At 41.3% G+C, this 18,276-nt stretch overlaps 1 protein-coding gene across 1 annotated transcript; it reads left to right on the forward strand.

The window, feature by feature from the left end:
* The first annotated feature begins 10,844 nt into the window (after nucleotides 1–10,844).
* pdp1 (pyruvate dehydrogenase phosphatase catalytic subunit 1) lies at nucleotides 10,845–17,931 on the forward strand. The gene is made up of 2 exons (XM_020513668.2): nucleotides 10,845–10,934; nucleotides 16,021–17,931. The coding sequence occupies exon 2, from the start codon at nucleotides 16,063–16,065 to the stop codon at nucleotides 17,686–17,688; it is 1,626 nt and encodes a 541-aa protein (XP_020369257.1). The 5' UTR covers nucleotides 10,845–10,934; nucleotides 16,021–16,062; the 3' UTR covers nucleotides 17,689–17,931.
* Nucleotides 17,932–18,276: the final 345 nt, after the last annotated feature.

An 18,276-nucleotide genomic window follows, 5' to 3' on the forward strand; every position in this document is an offset into this window, starting at 1 on the left:
AAGGAAAGAGTTTGTGTTGATGGAGAGTGTTTTGGCAGGAAGAGTGTGTAGCAGGGGATGGAGAAATATAAACATAAGACTGAATATTATGGATTTTTTTGGCCATGATGGAGTCGTATCGAGTTTTTTTTTGCATGACTTCCATTACAAGGCCTAGTGAGTATTCTCACCATAACTTACCAAAGTGGCCTCAGTGACTATTTACCCTGCCTCTATGGAACGCTCACATCTTTTACTTTATCCATCTTCTATTTTTTCTTACCTCACTTCTACTTCCCTTTTCTAGCTTTTCTTCCCTTGAACCTGAGCTCACTCTCAAGTTCCCATCAGCCCATTAATCTATTTTTCAACATGTCCAACAGCAGTAGCAAATCGGCCTGTGAGAATATTAATTCCAGTCTTGCTAAAGACTGCCTCAAAACTAGTCCCATTGCCTCAATTATGTTATCAATTTATTGCTTGGATCTTTTTTCTCTTCTGAAATTCTTGTTTATGGTTATGCCAGACCTTAACTTCCTGAAATTTGTTTGCCACCCACACCCCAAAGAGAGAAAAATTGAAGTGTGGCCCCCTCCATCACCACATGGAAAGATTGGATAACCCTGCACTACACCATCCACTTGCTCTCATCTTTAAAGTATTTGTATTGTTAGTCCCAATAGTGCAGCTGTCTCCTTAACCCTTCGTCTCTGCTTGGATATCAATCCATGACCAATGGGAAACGCTCAATTGTAAATTAAAAGTGTTAAGTGGTTTTGTGCCTGTGGGTGGCATTATGAGACAGACCAACTGTTGGAATATTCATTAAGGCTTTCTCAGGTATTATACAAAGATGTAGAGGTACTAATTCATCTTGATGAAACTTTCATGAATCTTCTGCACACTTCTGCAAGCATTCATACAAACTTTAAATTGTACCATCAAATTTTTAATCTTCATTCTTTTGACTAAAATGTGTCACTTCAGATTTTCTGCATTTAGTTTAATCTGACATCACATTGCAAAGTTCACCAGGCTGCCGATGTTATTCTCAAGTCTGTTACTGTCCTACTTCCCTTAAAATGCTATTGGATTCAGGGAAGAATCGGAAGGAGATACCCTTCCCAGGAATGCGAGGAAGCTTCCAGTAAGTTTGACTGACACATATGAGGGATGAATACCACTCTTTTTAACGACATTTTTACTATTGATGTACTTATGAAAGTCTCTCTTTCAATATCTTCTTTCAGATGTTTCTGTTTGTCAAGGGACTCATGAATTCATACAATTGTATGATTATAACACAATCACTAATAAATCAGAATTGTGTATGTATTGCAGCATGGTGAATATGTGTATTGTAGTTAGATCGTCCAGAGTCTGAATGGCTACTCGCAAATTCAGAATGGGCAACCTTTAAGTAGCCAAGCCCAACGGGCCTTTAACAATAGGTCAAACACAAAGCATCCACACAAGACAAAGGCAAGCAAGGATCTTCCCAGGAAAACAAGATTGGTTTGTGTATTACAGTACTATGAGCAGACTTGCCAGAGTCCTGGGTTCCCACCGTGACCAAGCATGGAGAGTGGTATGAGACTCTGACACATCAGAACATGGATGACGAGGACAGCTCCAACATCTCTTCATATATGGTATCAAGGATTCCATATGAATTGATGAATATTCCAACAGTTGGTCTGTCTCATAATGCCACCCACAGGCGCAAAACCACTTACACTTTTAATATAAAATTGGGGAAGTTCCTGTTGGTCATTGGACACCATGACCTTGACCAGGAAGGTTGATTGGCTGAAGGCCAGGAAGCATTGTGGAAGGATGAAGCAAGGAGGGATAAGAAGGGACACCTATTAGTTATTCCCTCAGTGAAGACTTGATTAAGTCCAGTACAGGAGCTCCAACAACTTGGAGAGAGAGAGAAGCCAACAACATGCGAGACCAACCATTACTAAATTCACCACAGCCAACTACACAGCCTGGCCAAGGTCAAATGCGCAGATAGTATTTGGTCCTAGACTGCTAGCGAGTAGTAGTCCAGATAGGGATTGCAACAAAGACTTAACATTGTGATGGGTAAACTAATTTATGTAAGAATCGGGAGTTTTAAAGCGAAAGAGCAGGGTTTTAGATAATATTTAGTCATATAGCCCCTTTTGGGTTTTTAGTGTATTTTGTGAATAAAATTGTGCTGAATTGCAAGTCAACTCTGACCCTTTTGTTCATCTCATATAGTCTCCAAGCAAAACAAACTTACGTAGAAACTGATCAAAATTTCCAAAGCACGACCAACACTATGCTTTGACTATTTATTTTTATCCATCTATAACTGACTGAGAAGACCTGTTTCGAAATCCTGCACTAAAGATCATACCCTATAGCAACTATATTATAGGAATGTATCCACTTTAAAAATTGTTCATGTGAAGTTGCCAGTAGCCTGATTTCTTTGAAAAAAAATTTATCCTAAATTTATCAGTATTGCATAAAGGTTTGAGAAATTACTGTGATTGCAAATGAACTTAATGCCCTATGTTATTTATTAAGAGCTCACAAGGCCCTTGACCCTTAACTGGATTGTCTAATCGACCTTTACTTTGCCAGTGTGAAATACAATCCTCGTTAAGTGCACCATCTGGACTTATCATGATAGTCTCCTTGGGTTCGATGGCAATAAGTACAAAGGGAATCGCTCTTCTTTCTTTCCATTACTTCCTCTCTTCACTTGAGGTGCTCACACGTATCGTTCTCCGCTAACACTCAAGTCCACAATTATGGAAATAATGCAGTGCTGTGTCATGCCATATAACTTTCAAAAATCCATGTCAATAGTAGAATATTGTAGAATGTTTTAACCTCTACTTAATAAGTAATGCCAATTAGCTATTTTGTGTAAGTACTATTATACGTGGGTAAGTTCAATGCATCATAATAACATGTAGTAGCAGGTTCACTGTGAAACCTACATACTTTAATGCACATGTTGTTCTCTTTCTGAACAGGCTTAAATAACAGAGTATTTTTGGTGCTGGCTCAAAATCAAATGTTCTTATATATAGATGCAGAAGCATTACTCCAAAGGTGGTAACATCAAAATGATATTAGGAGCTTTTTATTACGCCGCTTAAGGCAATTCATTCTTACAATTCCTTGTTTTAATATTTTATGGCATGTCATAGCCGTTTTGTATTAAAACAAGCAATGCATTTTAAGGTTGCTAATTTTCCTTTCTCCAAGTATAATATAAATTAAAATCTATGATGTTATTCCGTCATTTCTTTCTTACTTTTCATAACTAGTTTTATTTGATTTTCTTTGGTGAAAGGTAAATCTTTGTGCTCATAAGAGATTATCAGGGTTACAGCTTTTCAATCTGCCTGGGATCAGCTTCAAGCATCTGTAGGTAAGGCATGACATGAGTTAACCAGAATATCAAATTGTGGCTTACCTGTCTTAAAAAGATATGCGACCTGGAGAACCAGCTGCGTTTACACCAAAACTACATCAGGTAGCCCAAACCATTTTCAGTTAGGGCCTAATTTGGCTGCTACAAGACATGCTTGGTACAAATAATAAATGGGATAAATATAAAATGGGTTACTAACTATTACCCGTTTTATACTTTTACATAACAGAAAGATCCACCCACAGAAATTCTGTTTACTGCAATGGATGAAGTATCGCAAAGAAACTTCATATGTACTGTTGTAATCCAGAAATGCATGTGGTGAAGGATAAAACTGAAGCCATTCTTTATATACTTTCACAACATTTATTTACAGATATACATAAGTACACCCTGATACAATAACTGCAGTTGCAGTGTGTTTCTACTTAGAAGGACATAAGTGTGCCCTCAGTTAACATCCACCATCTGCAAGCAATTTAAAATAATTCACAGATTCACTTCTCATACTTTAGATCAAAATTTGAGTTTATAAATACAACTGAAATTTCAAAATAAATTAAGTCAAAAACCTGCATAAAGCATTACATTACTGAGACCTCTCCTCTGGCATTCCTAATTTTACATACCATAATCCAATGATTGATGACTTACATCCACTCAATTAATTTTACAGACTTCCTTTCTCTCCATCATTTGATCCAAGCCAACAGTCAATTCATAATCTTTGCTAAATTATACAATTCCACAATAAAGGGGAGATGATGCAATCAAGAGATCTAGGTATTGCTCTAATACCTGGGTTTGAATTACACATGGCAAACGGTGGAATTTGAATTCAATAACAATCTGAAACTAAAAGTCTAATAGTGACCATGAAACCACTGTCGATTGTCAGTAAAATCCCATCCGGTTCACTAATGTTCTTTAGGGAAAGAAATTGCCATCCTTAACTGGTCTGGTTTACATGTAACACAAGACCCACAGCAATGTGGTTGACTCTGAACTGCCCTCTGGGCAATTAGGGATAGGCAATGAATGCTGGCCTAGCCAACAACATCCATATCCTCTGAATTAATAAATGACTAGCAACATAACATTCAATACTATCTTCATTATATTCATTGTACAGATTCTCTTTCCAAATATGTGACAAATGGGATCCCATCCCTTCACAGAAGTCTATGTTTTGGAAGCCAAAGTACTTTTAACAAACCATTATAATTTCTTCTCACAACATTCCCCATTCTAGGCAATTGGCCTTTGGATGTGATAGTTCCGTTAATTGTGCCATGATCGTTCACATTACCACTGTCCAGTGTGTGATTTACCATAATCTGTTCCTCAAGACTTACATCACAAAATACATGAACAAGCCTAATTAGTGTGGCACATGGGTGCTTTGATCCCTCTTAAGGTATAGCTCTGATGTAGGAAAATTCCCTAATTTTATGTTGCATGCACATGCATTGTCGTTCCTTGTTGCATTTTCATTGGCTGTGTAATAACTCCACAGAGGCCTATATCCCACCAGCAAGTCACCTTTTATTTACACATGGAGAGCCCTTGACACTGATCCAGCTCCCTCAGAGCCAGCTCTCAGTATCAGAATGTCTGATATTCCTGTTCTTATCTGTCAGCCAGGGCTTCCGGTTTGGACCAGGTTAACAGCCTCAATCAGGGAACTCATATTCTGAGATCCACCGGGGTGACCTCATTGCAATTACTGTAGGCAGCAGTAGTTACAACAAATTGAAAAGCCTTGGAAAGGCAGGGTTTCATAATGAGGCACACATTAAGTATCTAAAGGCAGGAGTCGGGGGGGGTAGGGCAGTGAAAGTGATGTAATTTCCCAGAACTGAATTGTGTTCTGTCAGAGTTGACAATCCTTTTAAGACATCGAATTACTCAAGACAGCTGTTAAAAATGACTGGTATTTGTTTCAGAGATGTGTGACGGAGATGGGGCAGCTGAAAAATCCCAAAGCTTTAGGGGCCCTTTGGTGCAGTGATCATGTCCTTGTCTCTGGACCAGGAGACCCTAGTTCAGTCCCACCTGCTCCAGAAGTGTTTAATCGTTGATCAGAAAATAACTCAATAACATTTCTGCCACTTTCTTAAGAAACAAGGCTTCATTTGTCAGTAATCCCCCAAATTCTGTATTCCACTTTGACTTACTGTAGAATGCACAATGATAAAAACTGTCTCCCTTCAATTCAGTTTTCGCTATTCAAGATACGCTGTCACAGTGTTATGGGAGCATTCTGTCATTTCTTTCATATTCCATCGATCTTGGGTTACCATAAAGCCTCCATAATCCTTTTTCTGGAACACACTTCAAGCCTTCAGAAAGCCATTTCAGTGCTACCTCAAGTTTTTTTTGCCATTGTGCATATTATATGCTGCTCTTGTAGTGCAACAGGGTCAGTGCAGCTGTGATGTATATGGAGAAATTGTACTGATCTGGTGAAAGATAAGCTACTGTGGAGGTGGTGTTCATTGTCACTGCTTCAGTGCTACATTGCAACATTGCTTCAGTAATTGTTCTGAGCTTTTAAATGAAACTGTGTCTGCACACTGCTAACTGAATTTACAATTAAAAGAAGAATATCCATGTTTCATGGTGAATTTTCAAAGTTTAACTTCCAGAAGACGATTGTTAGCATGAAATGGTAGCCGACTGTTTTTTAATATTCATTATGAATGAGTGGCTCAGCGGTTAGCACTGCTGCCTCACAGCGCCAGAAATCCGGGTTCAATTCCACCCTCAGGCGACTGTCTGTGTGGAGTTTGCACATTCTCCCCGTGTCTGCGTGGGTTTCCTCCAGGTGCTCCGGTTTCCTCCCACAGTCCAAAGATGTGCAGATAGGTGGATTTGCCATGCTAAATTGCCCATAGTGTCCAGGGATGTTTAGGTTAGGTGAGTCAGACATGGGAAATGCAGGGATAGGGGAATGGGTCTGGATGGGATGCTCTTGGGAGGGCGGTGTGGCCTTGTTGGGCTGAATGGCCTGTTCCCACACTGTAGGGATTCTATGATTCTATGATCTGAGATATAAGTTTCCTTGTTCACTTCTATTGGCTGCAGAGTCCAAAATCTTGTAATTAAATCAGACTGATCAAAAGTAATAAACCTGAATAGTTTGATCGCCATGTTTGTTTAATAAGTATTGTTTTATCATTACAATCCGTGACTTTACTACGGTCTTTCCATTCCCTTTTATTATCTCTTTTATCACATACAAAAACTCCTGAATTGAAGTTTCAGGTGCTTTTATACACATCTAATTTATTTTTCTTGAAAAAAGCCTGTCTCCATGCATGGAAAGCATTCAATATATTCATGTGCTGATTAATGCTGAGTGAAAATCTAAGTAGTATAAAAAATGGTATTATGTATGGGGTGCTATCAAACTAACTTTGAAATGACTATTCGTTATCATTTGGTTATTAAAAGGAAGGTCACAGAGGAATCAGACTTAAAGGAAAGATATAGCTTTGATGAACATGGAATCAAGCCTGCTCTACCATTCTACAAGATCATAGCAGTTCTACTCCAGGCCTCGTCTCTTCTTTCATGTCAACTCCTCATAACTCTCAATACCCCAGCATTTCGAAAATCTAGCTACTTCCTCCTTAAATACTTTCAGTGATCCAGCCTCCACAACACTCTGGGGTAGAGACTTCCAAACATTTATTATCTCCTGGGAGAAGACATTCCTTTACATCCGAGTTTTAAATGAATGTCCACATATTTTGTAACAATATATCCTATTTTAGAATTCCTGCACTAAAGGACACATTTTCACATTTTCCTGTCAAGCCAACTCTATAAGATCATTCATGTGATTCTTCTAAACTCTAATAGATAAAGGCCTAAACTGTTTAGCCATTCAGCCTTTCTGCGGAAGGGTCACCGGACCAGAAACATTAACTCTGTTTCTTCCTTCACAGATGCTGCCAGACCTGCTGGGCTTTTCCAGCAACTTTGTTTTTGTACTCTTTCTTAAATACAGGGACCAAAACTGTAAAAAGCACTTCAAGTGCAACCTCACCAACATCCTACATGGTTGTAACTGACTTCCTTATTTTTAAACTCCAACCCCAGAGCAATAAAAGCCAAAATTCCATTTGCTTTCTTAATTACTTGCTGCACCTGCAATCTAACTTCTTGCGTTGCCTGCACAAGAACACACATATCCTTCTGTGCTGCAATTTTTTTGGAGTCTGTCTCTATTTAAATAATAGTTAGGCTTTTGATTCAACCTACCAAAGTTCCTCACTACCTCACACTTTCCTACATTAGACTCCAATTGCCAAGTTTTTGCCTTATTCCTTATGTCTTCAACATAACTTGCACTTCCACCTATTTTTGTATAGTCAGCAAATTTGGATACATTTCACTCTACCCTCCTCCAAGTCATTAATATAGGTTGTAAATAATTGAGGAGTGATTCTTGCGAGACTCCACTAGTTATGGTTTTACAACCTGAAAAATACCCATTAATCTCAACTCTGTCTTCTGTGTATTCGTCAATCCTCAACCTATGCTAACACATTAGTGGTATGGTGGCTCAGTGGTTCATACTACTGTCTCACAGCACCAGGGACCCGGGTTCAATCTCAGCTTCTATGTGTAGTTTTCATGTTCTCCCTGTGTTGTGTAGGTTTTCGCCGGGTGCTCCATTTTCCTCTCACAGCCTAAAGATGTGTAGGTCAGTTGGATTAGCCATGTTAAATTGTCCCAAAGTGTCCAGGGATGTGTAGGCCAGGTGGTTAGTCGTGGTAAATGTGGGATTATGGGGATGGGTAGGTGGTGTGCTGGATGTGGATAGGATGCTCTTTGAAGGGTTGGTGCAGACATGATAGGCGAATGGCCTCTTTCCGTGCTGTAGAGATTTGAATCTAATATTGTGGGATCCTATCTCGTGCAGTAGCCTTCAATGTGGCACATTATTGAATGTGTCATCCACCAGACTTTCCTCCATGGCTGCAAACCCCAGGTGATATATTGCTGAAACCCCAAAACCTGCCATCACCTACTGAACACTGAATACACATCTTCCAAAGCTCTACTCCAACAGACTGAAAATACCAAAGAGTAAATGCTGTTCTAGAGAGGTGGTCATGGGCTCGGAAAGTCCCAACTCTTGCTTCCTACTCTTAAGTGAAGATGTAGCCCATTTACTCTGTTTAACTCTCTTCCTACTGTTGAGATCAAAGCCAGTCCACTCAAGGAGACTTTGAGGGTATCTTTGAAATGTTTCTACTGTTTATCTAGTGGGACACTTGGAGTGGAGAGCATGCTTTGAAGGATGAGCACTTAGTATTCTGAGGCAGTGGCCAGATCTTCCCTGGACAACAGTAGTGTTATGTTTTGAGGTTTCTCAAGTGTCACCAATACGTCACCCAGGTTTTCCAGCCATAGAGGATAATCAAGTGAAGGCTGCCTTATTGGCTGCAACCTGTGACCTTCCACAGGTCTACAGACTTGGCTCAGCAACTTCTCAAAACAGGAAGTCGAGCACAGTGTAGGATCTCCAGGTCCGTGCTCAGGGAACTACTGGGACAAAAGCTACTGAGGTAGCAGAAATGATCCACTGTCTGGGGTGGGGCTGTGATGCTGGGAGGGTTTGGTGCTTCCTCTGGTTTTGGTTGGGCTGACAAGTGGCAAGTGACATTCGCACCACACAAATGCCAGGCTGTGGCCATCACCAATAAGAGACAATCTACCACCATCCCTTGACATTCAATGGTGTTACCATCACTGAATCCCGCACTATCAACATCCTGGAGGTTACCATTGACCAGAAATTCAACTGGATTCACCACATTAACACAGTGGCTACAAGAGCAGGCCAGAAGCTAGGAATACTGCGGCGAGTAACTCACCTCCTGACTCCTCAAAGCCTGATCGCCATCTACAAGGCATAAGTCAGGAGTCTGATGGAATACTCCCCACTTACCTGGATGAGTGCAGCCCCAACAACACTCAAGAAGCTTGTCACCATCCAGGACAAAGCAGCCTAAGATCAGCACTACATCCACAAGCATTCACTCCCTCCACCACCGACTCTCAGTAGCAGCAGAGTGTACTATCTACAAGATGCACTGCAGAAATTCACCAAAGATCCTCAGACAGCACCTTCCAAACCCACAGCACTTCCATCTAGAAGGACAAGGGCATCAGACACTTGGGAACACCACCACCTCCAACTTCCCCTCCAAGTCACTCACCATCCTGACTTGGAAATATATCGCTGTTCCTTCACTGTCGCTGCATCAAAATCCTGGAATTCCCTCCCTAAGAGCATTGTGGGTCAACCCACAGTAGGAGGACTGCAGTAGTTCAAGAAGGCAGCTCGTCACCACCTTCTCAAGGGCAACTAGGGATGGGCAAGAAATGCTGGCCAGCCAGCGACACCCACATCCCACAAATGAATAGAAAAAAAATATAAAACCTTTCTCTTATCACCAGTCACAACCCTCTTGTGCGAAATGTTTCTTTGGACACTTCAAGACTGCCCTTACGTCTTTGTTTTCATGTGCACCGGTTATATGCACTCCAGAGGTCATTATGGTTGTATGCAAAACTTAGGTCTTTACTTTCAGCCCCGGGAAATTGAGCAGAATTGTGCCTAGCCTGTACTCAATCAGACTACAGTGTGCTGGACAACTCCAACTATGCCAAGTCCTGCATTGTCAAGGTGGAGGTAGCTTCATTTGGTTAGATGGTTTGCAGGGATATGGGGGAAGAAGTCCAGATAGACATGGGTAATAGAACCGGTGCAAACATAATGGGACCAGATGGCTTCCTTCTGCCCCTGGGCAATTCTGTAATTCAAAGTGGATGATGGCAAAACAGGCGGTGTGAGAGCAAATAGGAAGCTCAGGAAAGCGCACAACCCCTCAACGACCAAGGACTAACAACGGGTGTGCACTTTCCCTCCTCTTAACCGCCGTTTCTTCCTTAGCCTTTCACATCTTTTTAGCGTCTTTTGTCCTGCTCGGATTGATACCCGTATCTCTTCCCTAGATCTCTTACAATCTAATTACTTCACACCAGCACACCCGTCTCCGACCATGTTTTTTTTCTCTCTTTTCCTGTCTCTTACTCCAGGGCTCGTCCTCCTGGTCTCCACGGATCGATACCTGTTTCCTCTCTCCCTCGTCCGTCCTACTCTACAGGTTTTGGACAATGTGAACAACCATCCCGGCGCTCAATGCAAACCCCTCACAGCCGTTCTGAGGAAGGGTTACCAGGCCCCAAACTCTTCAAAGATGCTGCCATACCTGCTGAGCTTTTCCAGCAACTTCTTTTTTTGTCCCTCACAGCCGCTCGCGCCTTCGTGGTGACGTCTCTGCGGAACCCACCCCCAGCTTCAGCCAATCAGCGCGGGGCTGGTGTCAATGTCAAACGGTCGGAGCGCGTGCGCGCCCGGCGGGTTTGTCGGTGCTGCTGTCATAAGCGGCGGTGCGCGGAGGCGAGGAGAGGGTGGGAGAGAAATTCCTCCTTCTCGGGCTGTGACTGGCAGGTTTGTACCGGTTGGCGTCCGGCGGGGTTAGAATGGAAAAAAATCTGGCCGGTTATGGTGGTTAGTCTCCATGTACCGGGAGGGAAGCAGACCAGCTTTGCCAGAGTCGGACGAGGGGGTGGCTTGGCTCGAATTACTGAGTGTTGTTGCCGTAGCGGGTGAGATGCGGAGAGGTCGGTAGGATACGGCACCGTATCTTTGGGAATGGATTGAGCAGTGTCTGTCAGTCCGGCTGACAGCCTGTGGCTTGGGCGGTGCCCGGAAAGCTGTGGGGCGGTGCTACTCGGGCGGGGGTCTCGAGGGAGTGGGGTGGTCTGTGGTGATGCGATCCCCCGGCGCCGGTGTTTGGATTGATATGTGTCACTGGACCGGAGTCCAGATGTGCGAAGTAGCCACTGAGCACCGAGGCCACTGGCTGGTGCGAAGTGCATACCGCACCCCTGCTGTCATTGAGCTAAAGGTGGTGGTGGGAATCGAGATGCGAAAAGGTGTTAATGCATTGTAACTAAATTGCAGAAAACGCTGCAAGTAGCTTAAATATCGGGCTACTTTTTTTCATTCATTCATTTAATATCGACTAGCTCAGTGGGCTGGACGCCTGTTGCAGAGCGATGCAAGGTGTGGGTGCAATTCCTGCCCAGGCTGAAGTTACTGTGGAGAACTCTCCACCTCGACTTCTCCCCATAACTGAGGTGTGGTGACCCTCAGGTTAAGCCACCACCAACTGTGTCTCTCTTTAATGAGAGAGCAGCCCTGTGGTCAGGTTTGACTATGGTGACTCTACTATTACTCCAGAGAAGTATTCTTGATTATGTAAAGGTTAGAAACTTACTACATGATTTTAATGGAAAAGATTTGAAACATATTTAGGTTTAATTACTTGCACTGACTATCTTTCTTCAAGTATCTATCTCCCAAATGTTCCAGTCTCTGGATTGCTTGGGACCAGAAATACAATGTGGGCTTGGGACTTCTGTAGAGTCCCAATGTGCTGAACAATGTGGGAATGACCCAGGTGGTTTCTTCTTTTGATGGGCAATTACTGTTTCCCCAGATCTTCTGAAAAGTCAGATGATTAGACAGTACTTACCTGGAAAGTTACCCAGGAAATTTAGAACTAACCTGCCCCACCATACTGCATTCTAAACTCTGACAGCCTCCCCATATGGTCCTCTGTAACCTGTTGACTACAACACAATCCCACCATTTTATCAACATATCGACTTAACCTCATCCAGCCTACGTATCCATTCATTCATCTATTTGCCCATTCACTTGCAATGAAATTGAACACTTAAGCTTACCAAAAAGCTGCAAGAACTGTGGCTGCTGGGAATCGGAAACAAAAACACAACAAATTACTGGAAAAACGGTCTAGCCTTCCTGCTCCTCTGATGCTGCTTGGCCTGCTGTGTTCATCCAGCTCTAAACCTTGTTATCTCAGGTCTGGCAGCATCTGTGGAGAGTTATCAGAGTTAATGTTTTGGATCCAGTGACCCTTCTTCAGAATTTGAAACTTTAAGTTTATCATTTGGCAGTAAGTGTTGTAAAAAGAGGTGTGCTCTATCTTCTCTGACTCAATGTCACTCTGCAATGTACACTGCTGATTCAGAATGGTCTAGAGTAAATGCAGAGTTGTGTTGAAACAATGTTTGAGCAGAGCGGCAATACAATGATAATTGCCACTCCTCAGAAGATGTAGGTCCTTCCCTCTCTGTAATCCAATCTGTACTGGGCAATTAAATACAAACTAGTGTCATTCAATATGAATAGGCATTTGAGAATTCTTTTAAGAAAATTGCCTTTCTCATTTGAGTCAATATTTCAAGCCAATGATTTCTTCTTTTATTCTGACGTAACAGGAAAACTAGACTGAATGAAGCACTTGCATTTCAGGTAGTAGCTGGATGCCAAGTGGGTAATCCATCTCTGCTTCCTACTTAAAGTCGAAGCCCCACAGATGCCTTGTCCACAAGGAGCAGGACAAATCTAACCTAGCCACTTAATGCCATCATAAAAGCAAAGTACAGTGGCTGATGGAGGTCACAAATAAACATGAACAGTGCTATCAAGTGGCATTTGCAAATGAATAACCATCTCATGCTTGTTCTGAGGGAGGGTCACCAGACCTGAAACATTAACTCTGATTTATTTTTTCTTCATAGATGCTGCTAGATCTGCTGAGCTTTTCCAGCAGCTTCTGTTTGTGTTCATGCTTGATTGATTTTGTTTCACCCATGCCCGCTAAGCTTTGGACTTGGTTGCAGCCGTGGTGCAAACATTGCTGTAAGACCTGATCTCCAGGCATGAAATGAGTTGAGTGACTGCCTTTGAGATCAAGGCAACATTTGACCAAGTATGGCATCAAGGAACTTTAGCAAAATGTGATTCAATGAAGGGGAAAGCTCTCCATTGGCACAAAGAAATTTGATTGCAGTTGTTGGAAGACAATTATCTCAATCCTAAGAAATCATTGAGAGAATTCCTCAGTACAGTATCCTATGCCCAAACATTTTATCACTGACCTTACCTACTTAATGATGTCATGATGGAGGGATGTTTGCTGATGACTTTGCAATGTTCAGTACCATTTCCAACTCGTACTGAAGAGGCTTACAATAATATAGAAAGCCTGAGAACATCCTAGCTTGGGCTGGTGAGTGGCAAGTAACGTTTGTACAATATAAATGATCTCCAAATGGAGAGAATTTAACCATCATACCTTGACATTCAGTGGTTTTACATCACTGAATCTACTGCTATCAACATTCTGGGAATTATCATTGACTAGAAACTGAACTGGACCAGTCCTAAATGTGGTCTTGAGGTGTGCTATTGCTACAAGAGAAGGTCAGAGGCCAGGAATTCTGTGACCAGTAACTCTTCACCCGGGATTCTCAAGACTCCAGTCATTGGTGGACAGTATCCCATTCCAATGTGCCCGCTAAGCAGCTGATCTGATGTTCAGTGCACAGCAATTGTCATGCCAGCGCAGATCACGGCATTGACATCTGAAAGTGGTTGTCATACACCAATCTCGAAGGCTCACACAGAAGAGGACAATATATTAAAGGGAATGCTACCCCTTCTCTTCCCTGTTTGGATGCAGTTCTAGCAACACTCCATTTAGAACAAAGCAGCTGGCTTGATTGACATCCCATCCACCACATTTCAGTATTTGCTTTCTGTACCACTGATGCCCGCTAGCAGCAGTATAAGGTACTGCTTTGATAAGGTACACTGCAGTAATTCACCAGGCCTCCTTTGACTGCATCTTCCAAACCTTCACTCTCTGCCACCGAGAAGGATGTGCCAGCAGGTGCGTAAGAACACCATTTGCAACTTCCTCTCCAGGCCACGCTCCATCCTGACTTGGAACAGTATGACTTCATTCACTCGCTGTAACTCCCTCCTGACAACACTATGGGTATCATTACTATATAATTTTTCTAATTCAGTCATGGGATATGGTGTCACTGGCTAGGCCAGCATTTATTGCCCATCCCAAGTTGTCACAGTGGGTAGCTAAGAGTCAACCATGTTTCTATGGGTCTGGAGTCACGTGTAAGTCAGACTACATAAGGATGGCAGATTCCTTCCCTAAAGGACGTAAGTGAATCAGATGGGTTTTTCCCAACAATTGACAAAAGTTTCATGGTCATCATTATTAGATGACCATTATCATTAGAGCCTTAGCTCCAGATTTTTATTGAACTCCATTTCTACAGTCTGCCATAGCAAGATTTGGTCCCAGAACATTATCTGGGTCTCTGGATTAATAGTCTAACAACTCATACCATGAGGCTATTACCTTCCCTTACACCCCAGTCTTCCGGAGTGCTGTGTCCAGTTCTGGTCACAATGTTATAGGAAGGATATTATTAAGCTGGAGAGGGTTCAGAAAAGATTGACAAGGATGTTGCAGGGAATGGAAGATCTGAGTAATAAGTAGAGGCTGGGAGAATTTTGACTGAAGCATAGGAGGTTGAGGGGATGACCTTGGAGAGGTGTAAAATCATGAGGTGAATGGCAGACCTTTTTTTTTCCCCTAGGGTGGGGATTTCAAGATTAGGGGACACGTTTTTAAGGTGAGAGGATAAAGATTTTTAAAAAGACACGAGGGGCAGTTTGTTTTGAGTGGTTTGTGTGCAGAATGAATTTCCAGAGGAAGTGGTGGATGCAATTACAGTTAGTGTTTGAGACATTTGGATAATTACATAAATGCCTGGAGGGATATGGACCAAGCACAGGCAGGTGGGACTAGTTTAGTTTGGGATTATGGTCAGCATGGACTTGTTGGACTGAAGGATCTGTTTCCGTCCTCTCTGATTCTATGACCATCTTCTTCAGTGCAGTTAAGTACAGGCAATAATTTCTGGCTTGGTTAGCGGCACCCATATCAACAATGAATTTAAAAACAAAACGGCTTGAAGAATTAACCTTTTATCTCTCTCAAGCTGAGACCTGAACTGCTGAACGTTTCCAGAATTTTTGGTTTTCATTTTACATTTCAGCCTTTGCAGTATTTTGCTTTCGTTACGTAGCAATGTTTCAAACTTGTTCAAGTTGTATGAAATATTTAATTGTATATTCTGCATGTGGTCTGTGTAGCAATCCTTGAACTTGATGACTCACTAATATAGTTTATTACCCTAATTTCTCGTTTTTCTAGGCTTGGGAAACAAAGGACAGCCTGTATATTGAAAAGTTGTATTTGTTCATCCGAGCTTTATAACCTTATAATATCTATTTATGGTCCTGTATATTTAGCAACTTAAATATTCAAAATTAATGATTGTGCTGCAGTATTTAGATGTTTTCATTATGCAATCCTTAAATCTACATCTTTGATCAAACATTCTATCATCTGTCCAGATATCTCCTTCCGTAGTTTGGTGTATCAAATGATTTTGTTGATATCACTCTGGTTAAGTATGTTGGAATGATTTAGTGAATGCTAAATATACTTTAGAAGCATCAATTTTTAATTAAGCTACACAAAACTATTATCCACTTTTAAATTGATTCCCCATGCTCATTTTATGCATAATAAAATTGAATTTGTTTTTCCTCCCTTTTTTAATAGGAAATGCATAAAAGTTGTTCTACTGTACTCTAGCCTGGTGAAATGTTGGTGCCAATACACCTTTTGTTTCCAGCACTTAGAAATGGAGAGATGAGCAAAATATATGTCACAGCCTGCCGCCATCACATCTTCCAGAGTCACCTATGTACACAAATCAGTTGGCAAGCAGCAGTCAGATCCCTGCGAAAGACTTTTCCAAGACCCTTCTTCAGATGGAGCAAGCCTGAAGACTTATTTGGTCATTTCCATTCAAGGAACTACAGGACCACAGTTGCGCAATTTTATAACCTTACTCCTCCTCAAGTTAACAGTATTCTGAAAGCAAATGAGTACAGTTTTAAAGTACCTGAATTTGATGGGAAGAATGTTAGTTCGGTTCTTGGTTTTGACTCTAACCAGTTGTCAGCTAATTCTCCAGTTGAAGATCGAAGATGTGCGGCTACCTGTCTGCAGACCAGAGGAATGCTCCTGAGTGTTATAGATGGACATGCAGGATGTGCCTGTGCACAGGCAATCAGTGAAAGGCTGTTTTACTATATTGCTGTTGCTTTGCTAAATCGGGAAACCTTACTGGAAATAGAGAATGCAGTGGAAAATGGCCGTGTTGTATTGCCACTCTTACAGTGGCATAAACATCCTATTGACTACTTCAGTAAGGAGGCTTCAAAGATGTACTTTGATAGTTTAAGAACCTACTGGCAAGAGCTAATTGATCTGCACACTGAAGAGACACCAGATATAATGGAAGCTTTGATAAATTCATTCAAAAGGCTTGACAATGATATTTCCTTAGAAGCTCAAGTGGGTAATAGCAATTCCTTTCTCAATTATTGGCAGTTGCGTGTGGCCTTTTCTGGTGCAACTGCCTGTGTTGCACACATAGATGGTTTAGATTTGCACATTGCAAATGCTGGAGACAGCAGAGCTGTGCTTGGCGTTCAGGAGGAAAATGGAACTTGGTCTGCACTCACACTGTCTAATGACCATAATGCACAGAATGAGAGGGAAGTGGAAAGAGTAAAGTCTGAACATCCAAAATCTGAGGTCAAGACTATTATCAAACAAGACCGTCTGCTTTCCTTGCTAATGCCCTTTAGAGCTTTTGGAGATGTTAAGTTCAAGTGGAGCATAGATTTGCAGAAACGGGTGCTGGAGTCTGGTCCAGAGGTGTTAAATGAGAATGACTGTACAAAATTCTTCCCACCTAACTATCTCACTCCCCCATATCTAACGGCTCAACCTGAAGTGACTTACCATAAATTAAGGCCTCAGGACAAATTTCTTGTATTAGCCACAGATGGTCTGTGGGAAATTTTACATAGAGAGGATGTTGTAAGAATAATTGGGGAGCATCTAACTGGTGTCCATCTTCAGCAACCTATTTCTGTTGGGGGTTATAAAGTGACTCTTGGTCAGATGCATGGTATATTAATGGAAAGAAGAGATCGCATTTCATCTGCATTTGAGGATCAAAATTCTGCAACTCATCTTATAAGGCATGCTGTTGGTCAAAATGAATTTGGAGCTATTGATCATGAGCGTTTGTCCAAGATGTTAAGTCTTCCTGAAGAACTTGCAAGAATGTACAGAGACGATATAACTGTTACAATAGTGCAGTTTAATTCCCATGTTATAAGTACACATTATAAGCATAATGCAGAAAACTGAAAGCTGTGGTAAATGTAGGTCAACAAAATTTTGGATACACAAGGTTTTTGAGAAAATGGTACATAATTGCCATTTTTTTTTTTTTTTTTTGTTAATGTAAGCAAATATTACAACTAGGTCACTAGTAATGACTTGATCTCTAAAAGTTGGAATTTGGCTGTCTGTCTGGCTTAAGTAAATGCGTTGGGAGAGATCTGCAATGCTTTAATATGACAATTGTAAATAAACAAGATCAAACATTTAGCTTTGTATGAAATGGAAGTTTAATTTGAGAGTCACCAGGTACAACAAAATTCATAATAAAGTAACGTTTATTTATCTATGTGTAAGTTACAAGAAGTTTTATGTGATATGATATATAGTGTAAAATTATATTGAATGCAATTGCTTTGCTGCTTAGATAACTATTCCAGAAAGTGAAAATAAAATATAACACTGGTTGTTTTTATGTTCTAATTCAGATGCTGGTCTCCTGTATCTGAATTAAAATGTAGCCACAGGTTATATCTTTATAGTTACAGTTTACAGTCTGTGCTAAAGTTTGTATTTTGTGCTGCAGGGTCTGTTAACGTTTTTTAATTCATTCAT

The sequence above is a fragment of the Rhincodon typus genome, chromosome 4 (assembly GCF_021869965.1).
Source record: "Rhincodon typus isolate 14 chromosome 4, sRhiTyp1.1, whole genome shotgun sequence".
Lineage (NCBI taxonomy): Eukaryota > Metazoa > Chordata > Chondrichthyes > Orectolobiformes > Rhincodontidae > Rhincodon > Rhincodon typus.